General features: G+C 37.7%; 1 protein-coding gene across 1 annotated transcript in view; it reads right to left on the bottom strand.

Annotated features, from left to right (window-relative positions):
* Positions 1 to 2,416: 2,416 nt before the first annotated feature.
* Positions 2,417 to 12,239, bottom strand: part of DNER (delta/notch like EGF repeat containing) — a 118,067-nt gene continuing 108,244 nt past the window's right edge. Inside the window, exons 12-13 of the mRNA XM_068200839.1 lie at positions 8,792 to 9,038; positions 2,417 to 3,511 (exon numbers count right to left, since the gene is read on the bottom strand). Of these exons, the coding sequence (XP_068056940.1) occupies positions 3,400 to 3,511; positions 8,792 to 9,038 (359 nt within the window). The 3' untranslated portion in view covers positions 2,417 to 3,399. The remainder of the gene's footprint in view (positions 3,512 to 8,791; positions 9,039 to 12,239) is intronic.

Raw genomic sequence — 12,239 nt, 5'->3', positions numbered from 1 at the left:
GCTTCTTCCAAGTGCAAGAGCTGTTACCAAACACTGGCTCTAACATGAGACTGAGGCTTCTCACCTGAGGGTTTGGCAGGGTGTCACCTCTGGAGCCCACACAGGAGAAATGCAGATTCCCAAAGCACCTCCCAGCGACAAGATGAGGTCTCTTCCAAAGAGAGGAAGAATCTGTGGCAATGGTCTAATTTTTCTCAGCTAAAGTGAAGTTTACACCTGCAGGTTTTAAAGGGGATAATTTTTATTGTTTTAGCCAACATGTGTTTTCTAGCTGTTGTCCTCAACTGTTGCCTCAGGCCTTGTATCTATGCCATACTGCAATTAGCCCAACCACATGGATAGGGTCACTGTCTTCATCATTTTGGACTGGCTCTATCCAGAACCCATGTAAATGATGACATTTTCCTGTTAGCACATGTATGACAACTCTGAGCTGCAAAGACAAGTTTCACAACATCCCAAGAAACAAATAAGAAGACATGTGCATGCTTCTGGGGAAAAAACACTCAAGGATGTTTTCCTATTTCCAGATGGAAGAGCATGAAAAAATAACCAAAGTTGGAGAGTGCACAAGTGTTGCAGCACATGTCACAGTTGAGGCAGCCACGATACAAAGTATCACCATACAATTTCAGAAAGCTTCAACCCATACAGAGTAACACCATGCCACCTCAGAAGGCTCCAGGCGTCTGTCCCTACAGAGTAACATCAGATCATTTCAGAAGGCTGCAGTGCAGGCATCCGCCTTGTTGTTCTTCAGCCCAGCCTTTTATCCCCTCATGTTGATGCACGGCACCTGTGTGCCCTCTGTTCCCTTGGAGGTTGGTCAGTGCACCTGGGCACTCTGTGGCTCATTGCTGTCAGTGCTGCTCACCTGCTCCTCACAGCTGTGCCCACTGGGGATGAGGCTCCCACAGCCTCACTCCCAATTACCATAAACTGTGTGCCTACACACAAGTACTAGAGGTTAATGACAAGCCCAGAGACTTGTCTCTGTCTTATCCAGGAGGAGCTGGAGGCTGTTAGCCCATTGCTAGGGGAAGACTACATACATTCAAGCCCTTTCTGCAACTGGATTATTTACAAGGAAAAAAAAAAAAAGAAAAAAAAAAAAAAAAAAAAAAAAAAGAAAAAGTGTAGTAAATTAACAAGAAGTGGTATCTGTATTTGCTCCCTGTACAGAGCAAACCTCATATGGCTGGGGAAAAGGATATGAAATAACCAGTGTCCCTTGCCCACATTCATGTATATTCTCAGGACACTGGTGTACAAAGACAGTAACCAACTTGTTCTTGCCGATTCAGAGCTGGGATACAAACACAAGATGGGTCTGTTCCCTCCAGGTCTTAGGGCAGCTCCATCTGGCAGTCAGTGCAGTGCCTCACAAATATCTCACAAGTGCATGCCTAACATGCCATCAGAGTTCAATAAAATAAACTGGAAGGAGACAAAGTAATTTTCAGAATACAATTCATAGGATGCACAGGATGATTTACAGAAGCTAGAGGTTTCAAGCTGACAGGAAAATAGCTCCTCACAAATTACTTATCGTTCAGGTCAGTCAATTGAGAGAAATATAGGTTGGTCAAGAATCGCTGCCAAAGTGTGATTTGTATGCAGAAAGGCTGCTGCTCACTGCAACATCTCTCTTGTAAAATATGGACCATGAATATGTATGTTCCCTAGAAGAACAGAGTTGCTTGTTTCCCTACTTTATATACATTTGCAAGCCAATATTTTACTGACTAAAAAGGCCAAAAATTCTGAAGAATGAGTATTTCCCTTCCTTTGATTAACAAATCAATTACAACAGTGCCCCTTTTCTGCTCAAGTTACCAAAAATAGTACAGAGTATAGCTTGCTCTTGATTTTTCTTTCTTAAGGGTTCTCAAAACACTCTTAGAAGTCACAGTAAACAAAAGTTTCAATATATTGGTACAACAGAAAACTGTACCAATTAAAAAAAATAATCAACCACCAGATGCAAATTTACAACTCCTGTGATAGAAAACCATGCCTGAAGAACTAATCTAGTTTAAACTTGGATCTGAGCTCCTCAGTCCTCTTTTTAATAATTACTGTCTCAGACCACCATTGTTGAAAGTTCATGGTAGCAGATACAGGACGTCAGGAAAGGTACTCTGGATTTCTGAGGAGCATTTGGCATTTCTGTAATTCAGACACAGAAGAGTGTTACTAACCTGCACATCCACCATTCAGGACTGTGCCTTTATTCTGGAGCTGCATTTATCTCACTTTTGAGAGATTACCTTGATAATACAAACCATTTTTCCCTTTTCAGATTTACAGCTGGAATATCATCTTTTAGCATTATTTATAGTGCATCATATGCTCATGTCCTTTCAAATTTATAGACAACACTTCAGTTTGAAATGAAGAAAAACAAAGAAACAGCTGCAATCTTCACTGGTTAACTTTTATTCAGTATTTTCTGAAATAAGCAAGAATTTAAGACGCCCATAAGCGATCAAATACAGCCACAAAAACCCCATACTGATCCTAAATAAGAAGCACTATGAGAAATACACAATATTTCATGAAACAATACTGTACATCAACAACCTTTAGGAAACAAACAATTCAAACCATATGCTTAGTTTACTCACAATATAAAAAAACTTCAACCTTTAAAGAAAAATATAGATTCAGTCCAATTGTAGGATCCAATCCCATATCCAGTGAAGTCAATGGAAGTTCTCTCATTGATTTCAGTGTTTAAAGGATCATGCCCTTAACTTTGCCTCAAGAGGCACTTTAATTATTATACAAGGCCTAGCCTGAATAACTATTACAAAAATGTCAAACATCAACTCAAGAGTATGTTTTAGCAACTTTCAGGAAATAATGGAGGAATAGGTTATCTATCCATGCATGGAATAAGGCAAAAGCTAATTCATTCAGATTAGGAATAATAATTTTTACTAGTTTCTTTTTCACAACACGAACATTTTAGACTTTCTTAATTAATGGATATATTATATATCATATTATGCTTCACATTTTTCCTACCGCTACTGAGAAAGCTGGCACTGACATTTCATAAAGAATTCCTCATTAATTATTGTTTTCTGTTCTGTAACAACCACAAGAAACTCCTCTGGGTTTAGTAATAGTGTCTACCAAGAAAAAAGCACACACTATCATAAGCTTATAATTTATAGAGCTCAAGGTACATTAAAATGTAAATCATGAAGTTCACAAATTCTGTTTTAAAATATTTTTCCAAACTAAAAGCTGCAGAAAATTGGTTCTTAAATATTCTACAGAAAATTCTGAAGCATCTAATGGTTTAAATTACTTATGCTTTCTTCTTAAAAATATTTAAATTAGGTTAGTAGCCCATCCTTTTGAAAAATAATCCAAAAAAGATACACTAGATTACAAATCTTTTGTCTTAATCAGTGTAACCAAAGGTTTGTCATCTGGGCTGTAATCTTCATAAGCAATAGGGGTTGCATCATACATTGCAGGTCGGGATTTCTTGCCAAACCTGGAAATAAAAGAAAACTTTTGGTGACAAACAGGAACATGAATGAGTTCAAAGCAACAATGCAGTGAGTTATGGCCTATGATCAGAAACAAAGTCAGACAGCTTAGATAAACTCTATATAACAAAATAAATCACAGGAAAATGATGCAAAAATAGACAAGTATTTTTTTCTTATTGACCTAATACAGAGAAAACAGTACAGAAAACACAAAAACAGAATTATTTATTTAGTCATCCACACTAAGGATTTTTATGCACTTATGAACTATATTAAGCATATTTTAATTTACATTGTGCACATTGGAAAGTAAAATCCAGAAAATTCAGATTTTGAGGATAATATTTAGCCCAAACCAAAATTAACTTGATTTTCTTTCCAAGACCTTTATGCAGGTTCATGATTTCCAATTTCAATCTTGCCTGTTTTCAGTGATTTAGAATTGCAGACAAAACTGAAATGGCTGAAAGCATCATCATATATATGGTGAAAATTTCATTTTTCAAAGTGCTTCAGCTGTCCATAAGGCTACAGTAGATTCATTCCCACATATGAATGTCTGCCTTTTTCTATAGGTTGTTTTAATAAATACAGACAGGTCACATTTGCTCATCCCCATCATGATTGATAAAAGTGATTTTCTACAAATGAGATAAAATTTCAAGAACTGAATGAAGGACTCAAGTCATGTCATCTTACTAAATCAGAGGCAGCACTGAATTCTGAATCACCCATTTTCACCATCACCCTCAAGGTTTTAAAGGAAATAGAGCTTTGCAGAGATACAAATGATGGTGAGCGTTCTCCAGAGATTTCAGTGAAAGTCTACCTGCCCTTTCTGACACTAGAGAGCACATGGCTTGTTGCACACAGGGAAGCAGAACAAAATCTGTTTTCTCCTTTAGGTCAGGGTTGACATGTGCCCCTAATTAGAAAAGGCTGAGAAAAGAGCACAGCACATGTGCAAGTTGTTTATGGTCTGGTTGAGCCATGGAGCTGCTCAACCACATTGCTTTGATCAGGTGGTTCAGAAGTCAGCCCCTGCCCAAAGCAGCAAACAAACAGAGTTATCACCAACCTCGGAGGTTTGTGTTAAAGACAGAAGTGTTAAATGGGAACTCTGTTCAATGGGTGTGTATCTGCTAGGACTGCACAGCAGGGCTATGCTATCTAATTGATGGCATAAAGGAACACACAAAGCAATTATCAATACAATCTGCAAGAGGCAATGACTCGAGGACTAATCAATACTGAAAAGATGCAGGTTCTCACTACAGAGTGTGCTGGATCAATTAACTGCCTGCTTACAACAAAAGCATATACAAACAAGTGAATAAAGATTTTTTTCCAGGGCAATCAAACACAAGATTATTAATGTAACAAAGAGTATACACTATGTGGGGAAATCTCGATCCTGGGAAGTACTGAGTGTGGAAAAAGACTGGAGGGACACGATGGACAATAATTTTAACATTAGCTTCAATGCCAGACTGTGAACAATTATGTGCTTGGGGTGGTTAACAGCGTAGCAGTAGCACTGAGAAAGTTCTTCAGGGTCAACATTTAGCTTTGGCATGTCCATTCATGGGTGATGATGGTGATGTTCCAATGTGTACATCCGACATGCTTACCAGTGTATAACAGTATTACACAAAGATAATCACAAAGTAAAGTATATGAAATAACAATCAGAAAATATATTTTGCAGTGAAGCATTGAACAAGAGAGACCTGTGTAGCTTGAGAGAAACTGAGGGTTCCATGGTAATTCTAAGGACAGTACACATTCATTGTAGCAATTCTTGGCAAAGGCAGCTCCGTGTTTATGTGTGACAGACACTGCAAATCATCTTCACCTTTGGAAAGGTCCTGCTCCTCCACTTCCTTAGAACAACATTTATAGAGATGACTAACTACAGAGAGTTATTAACCTCAACAACTCCAATGAAATAGATTTTTGAGAACATTGGACAGCTGAATCCTGAGGAAATGGTATCTTCCAAATTCTGTGGGACAGGCAGAAGTTTAGAGTTTACCCAGCAACAGAATTAAGAAAACAACCACATGGTGCTACTCTGCTCAAAACCAGCAACTGGCAGAGTCTACAAATAAAATTTAAACAAGAGAAGTAAAAAAGAAAGACCAGAAGTTAAAAAAGGGATAAAGTATATTGAGAGGAGGAACGGATTCTTTTGGATTCAACAGGAGAAGAATGAGAAAATATATTTCCTCTGCATTATTCAGAGAAATGGTCAGGTGTGCAAGTGGCATTGTACCTTGCTTAGAAAAATTGAGCTATAATCCTAGAGTTCCCAGAAAATTAACTTTGACAGAGGATGTATATTAAGCAATTGGTAGGTGATGTGGAGACCAGAAAACACGAGCACATGATCACACTTCTACAAAAAGGCAGCTGACAGAGACCTATGCCAGGAAATTGTAAGAAATGCGTGTGTGCAGATGCTCATCCAATTCAGAAAGCTCAGGACACCACAGTCTGACACAGGCAACTCCACAGGAATGGGGAGAACATGCAGTGGAGAGAAGCTGACCCTGCTGTGACAAGAGAACTTAATCAGAGACTGATGAACCAGACTCTTCAACTGACACAGAACAGATCAGCACGTGAAAATAAAAATTAAATAAACTACACTGTAAGTGGTGCATGAAGGCTACTGATATCTGGGCACACGCAGAACTAACTGCAGCATAATCTGTCACCAGATAATTCATGAACTCAGTGTGAATGCTTTTCTAAAGTGAACACTTCTGTTTCAATAACAGATCTTGGTTCTATTTCGATGACATCTTATGGCTGCCATAGCCAGTGGCCTATTAGCCAACTATTTCATTACACTGCTCCCCTCCAGCTTTAAAATGTATCAATTTTAACATAAAAGGAATATTTCTTTACTGTCTGTATAATGGATGCTAAAGACAACTATGCTTTATCTGCTTGGAGAACTACCTAGTTCTGATCTGCTTATCTTAGGAACATTCCCTAGAAGTAGACATTTATTAGTAATGATCCTCGAGCACGTTGGTTTTGTCTTACAGCAAATACCTTGACTAGTAAAGATCAAATTATTAAAAAAGTTATCTAGGAAAAAAAATGCTGAGAAACATGAACAAGTAATTTTAAAATAATTTACTGAATATGCAACAGGCATCCACATCCCCAGACACCTGCTGACTTTACCAGAAATCTTCCCTTTAAAGAAAATAATCTACTAACTTTTCCATTGGCCTCCATTTTCCAAAATGACTGGCAAGTTCTGGTATCTAACTGTGAAAGGGAATTATTTTCAGAAAATGCTGAAGTTTCTGTTATTTAAAAGTAGATTTATCAGATTCAGCAATTCTGAAAATTCAGACCTTTAAATATGTAGATTTAAGAATTTATGCAAAAATAACTATAAAAGTTTTGCTCCTTTTCCTGATTGAAATGACAAAAAAAGTGTCTTACATCTTTCTGAACCCAAAATATACACAATAATCTCCACATTAAACCTCCATGAATTACCTGACTTGGCAGCTCTACCTTGGATTTTTACAAGGCATCACATTCTGGGAGGCACTGAAAATTATTTGGAATGAAAACATTTCATTTGCATTAAGTAGAAATACCTTTTCCAAGATAGGGAAACCCTCAATGGACAATAATGTAATTTCTAACTACATAATATGGATTTGAAAAATCATCATTAATCTATCCCAGTTTAAGAATTTTTTGAAGTTGGAACACTTTGAAGAGCTACTACTCAAAGCTGTGATGTGACTAACTGAGCCTGGGGGAACGGCTCACCCACTTCCGATAATTTTGATGACTTCAGCAGTGGTACAATTTAACCTATTTCACCTTCACTGAAACAGAAGTGGAGCATTCAGAAAGTTAATTACTAGCAATCACCAACCAATATGCACACATTTCTCCATGTTAGGAAGGGCACAGGAACATGTCTCACTCAGTTGTTTTAAGAGCATTTTAATGGTAACACACATGAATACTCTGTTGGAATTTGAAGTGATCTTGAAAAATTGAAGAAATTGGAAAAAAGAAACACCAAAAATGAAAGTTCCAGCCTGTTAAGAAAGATGTCAAACACAGAAGAAACCTGGCTAGGAAGACAGAAATACTGGCTAGGAAGCAAAATGGCACAGAGGATCTTGGGATGAGGAAAAGGTCTAACAGGTCACAAAAGTATGTCATTTGTCACTAGAAAGGAAAAAAAAAAGAAAAAACCAAGCAAGTTTCTTTTTCAGATGTATGAATAAAAATGCCCTAAATAAGATGCAAGAGGTGATTACTCAGTTTATTTGGTGCACATAAATCTTCAGACACAGAACTAGTTCCAGCTTTAGGGACCCCCTGCCTCTTCAAAAAAGAAAAAGAGGAGAAATATAATCTGGAGTGTGTCCCAGGAAGGCGATAAGAAAGCTGACATGATCTGGGAGGGGATACTGAAAGAATGGTTTAATTAAACCTAGGAAAGAAAAAAGTTGCTCTGCTTTGTTTTTATCATACAAGAGAAGAGGGGAGGCCTCAGCACCTGATATACAAGTGATGTGAACAGCAATACATTATCCTTCTTGACAGCCTGAAGAGCAGTAAGAAAGAAGCAGCCAGGTTAACAGCAAAGAAAATCCAGGTTAGATTTTAGGAAAGCCCTTTCTAAATCTACTCAACTCCTTTGAAAGTTTTTAAGCACAATTGTCGGCAGGGAGCTAGGTATATTTAATGCCATATTAGTGCCATGGCTTACACTTGAGCTCTCAAATCCCTTCCACTTCTACTTTTGGATTATTCTGACACTCAGTGCCCTGCCTTGCAAGTGCTCCATTAAATTTCAAAGTTAAAAAATTACTGTCTCTAGGAAAGCAAGTAAGAAAGGCAAATTGAAGCACAAAAATGAGTGATGTGAAGAGATTCTCACTGAATAATCTGGTAAATTAGTCACAAAAATCAATGTGCCTTTCCTATCTGATCATATTACTTGTGTGTAGCAGTTAAAGAATCTTTACATCCCTAACAGAAGATCTGACAGGCTAAGAACTTTGCATCTGTCCCACTTCCCCAGTTACACCAAATAAAGTCAGAATAACTCCATTGTTTTCAAGGAGTTTTGCTGTATTGTCACACCTCAGGTGAGAACAGGGAGCAGTGCTGGTGTTTTCCCAGCAGAACAGCCCACTGGCTCTGCCAACAGCACTTGGGTGCACTGTGCATGAACTGAAATGACAATCAGAACAGGTTCCTAGGACATCAGCATCCCCAGCACAAACCTGGCATGTCGGATGGAAGCGATTGCACTACTGAATTCACTGTCAATGCTCCTGCAGTTGTAAAACTCTTCATAGGCTGGCCTGGAAGAGCCCTGGTACTCGATGCGGCTGATGCGGCAGATCCCCACGATCAGGATGATCAGCATCAGGACAAAGGCCACACACAGCGCCCCGATGATGATGTAGAGGGAGTGACGAGGCATATTTGTCAGACTCTCTGCCATATGCCCAGACTTCCACTGCAGATCTGCCAATAAGAAATAAAAGGTTAGCATTAATTAATAATTTATATCCGTCCTGCTGAATAGAACTGCTTTACGATATTCATTTTCAATAGTTCTGACTTTTGAAACTATGGAGATAGGTAATTTGAACTTTCCCAGGCTCTGTTAACAATACAGCACCAGGCCTAACATGCTACAAATTTGAATAGCACTATGTTGAACCTTCACCCACTTTTTTCTGTTGATTTTTAACGTCATATAGGAACACCTATCTAGTTTGATCTCCTGTGTAAACCAAGTAACGGAAAAACAAGTTAATCTTGCACTATATTACTTTATATTACAGGCTCCCTAAAGACAGCCAGGTTTTATGCAAAAGCTTCTAGGAAACAACCAGTTCTCTTGTACAGTTTGTTCGAATAGTGAAGGCTTCCACTAAAATGTGTTATTTAAGATGTACTAAACACACTTGGTTTGTAATTTGAAACACAAACTTTCTTATTCCTATCTCCATCAAACTGCTACATAAATATTTTTGATCCCCAAACTATATCTATGCCAAACAGATTTTCTATCAATTGCCTGTGTCCTCAGATCCGTTTCTTTCTAGCATGGATCAGAATATTTCTAATTAACCTGTACTTCCCTCCAGAAAGTATAGGGTTCATTTCTGGCAGCCTATGGTCTCATATTATTTCAAAACAGGAACAGAATTGAATCATCCTGACTACAGAAATGTAGCACTCCGCAAAAGTTATTTCTAGTAGGTGCCTGTTCCTTTTTCAAATGTACTTCTGCTTTGCACTGATTTAGAATCTCCCTTTACTCAATCATAAACAATCTGGGAACAGGGCTTCCAAGCATATGCTTTGGGAGGTTAAGATATTCTCAGAAGCCACCTCTCAAGGATGCTGATGATGGCAGATAATTTAAGCACCTGAGTTGAAATCTTCAGTTTAGCAGCAGAGAATAAAATCTCGATCTACAGTAGAAATACAGGCATTTTACAAGGACAGGAAAAAAAATAAATCCATTTTAGAGGCAGGTGGTGAGAAAGCCCAAAGCTGTAACATGTGGGATTCAGCTGGGCAGAATTTGGAGAAATGGCTGCTCTTTGTCGCAAGAGTGAAAGCTGTCCTGGAGCACCTCCCAGCTTGGGGGTACTCAGACTTTGTGCACAAATGTGAGCTGAGTTTAAGGACTGGCTGTTTCTCTTATCTTCTTCAGAGGTCAGTAAAGTTTTGATCAGCCTGAATCATTCAGTGATTTAATGTTTCTAAGGCACTGTTACTGCAGTTTGCCCAGTCAGGATATGAGGGGGAGAATACAGCTGTGCTCTGTGAAGTTTGGGATGGGCTTCTATTTCTGTTCTGCAGCACATTTGTCACACGCAGTGGTTTCTGTCAGGCTGTCAGACTAGGCTGAATTCAGATCTAATGTGTGCAGATATATGGCAAGACACTTCTGATTTAGATTCCATGTCTTCCATCTCTGGATGACAAAGATGAGAAAAATTTCTTCCCTTTTTCCTCACTGTATCAAAATATAAGGATTAACATCTTATATTCCAGAGATTATATTATATTCCATCTTGAAATCACAGTATTTTCAGTTGTTATATTAAAGTTTATAAAATTAATTAAGAATAAGATTTCAATGCACACCAGGGTCTGTACTAGAAAGTCTTCATACTGTTAGTTTTCAAGTAACCACATGGTTTGGCATACCTCAGTAACTACATTAATAATTACAAAAGTGGCAAAGGTAACAATATTAACAAATAACCATCACGCATTAGAGGATTCATATGAGAAATTTGTAAGCATTTTTACAGTGAATGCTCCATTAACTTTTTAGGCAAAAGCATTTCATTTTGAAAGGAAGAATATCCTCTTTATAATTAAGACGAATTTAATCCTATTTAATTGGAATTGCTAATACTGGTAAGGATCATAAGATTATATTAAAAAATATCACAATTCATCCAGGCAACATACATCTTGTCTAGTCTGTTGCATATACAGCACTTGGAAATTTAAAAGAACAGTCTGACAAGAAGATAACCCTGAAATCCTGTTAAGGTAGTCAATTCAAGCAGCTAAACCAGCTGGTGAAAAGTGGGGAACTATAAATAGGGTGGTTCTACAAAAAAGATTAAGTACCAATAGCCTCCTTCATGGCCAGTAACAGAAAATCACCAAGGATAAAATGTGATCTATTTAGTCAAATGTCACCCAAACACCAGTTTCTTGATAAACCTGGCTTCGTGTCTTTTTCTAGCATTCAGAGGGATGGTCCAATACAAAGTCAGTGTTTAAATTTAATTTCCATCACATTATTACCATTATGTACAAACTGCTGAGAGGATATAATAAATATGGCAAAGAGAACTGGAAAGATGAACAGAAGCACATTTACTAATAGATTCAAACTTTAGAGCTCAAAGAAATCCACTGCACCATTGTCTCAACTCCAGTGAGTTCAGACGTACTGCACCTGTTTATAAAAGAGCTGGATATGGCCTATCTAGATATGATTAGAATTAAGTTCCCATCAGCTTATTAATTCAAAGCTCAGGAAAAGATCTTCATATGGCTACATGGACCTGTAGAAGAAAAATCTGCAGATCAAAATACTTCTAAATTCTTTCTTCAAAACTCAATCCCTCTTTGTTTGCATAATCCTTTACATACATGTTAAAATCCAAGTTCTTTAGGAAAGCTTCCCCATCTTAGCACATAAGGCACTGCACTGGTTAGAGAGACTGCATGCCCATGGTTATCTGTTTTAAAGTAGCCTTATTTCTTATGGTGTCCCATAACAACACACACTCATACTTTGATGCTGCGGCAAAGTGGCTTAAATAGCAAGGGAACATCAGATATTTGCTGAAATTAAGCTTACTGAAAAAAAGGCTGGTAATTCTCAAATTTTAAACATATTTGTTCTTTAAAATGTATTTTTTGTGGCTATAAGATTTTTTTCCTGTTTTCATTCACAACCAGTCCAAACCAAATTTTTTTACACTGTATTTTTATATCTCCTCTATTATTGTTATTATTTTATACATGAATTCTATTAGCTATGTATTGGGTAAAAAACTCAGTAATTTCAACCTCTTCAGTTGAAAACAATTGCCATGAACAAGGCAAGGTTGAATATTTCTGGTGGAGAGCCAGCCTTGCAGGGTTACTAATGCCAGTTAACATTCAAGTAATTTCCTG

The sequence above is a fragment of the Anomalospiza imberbis genome, chromosome 10 (genome assembly GCF_031753505.1).
Source record: "Anomalospiza imberbis isolate Cuckoo-Finch-1a 21T00152 chromosome 10, ASM3175350v1, whole genome shotgun sequence".
NCBI classification, from domain to species: Eukaryota; Metazoa; Chordata; class Aves; order Passeriformes; family Viduidae; genus Anomalospiza; species Anomalospiza imberbis.
Note: the sequence above shows the minus strand (reverse complement) of the source record. Positions and strands in the feature narration are given on the sequence as shown.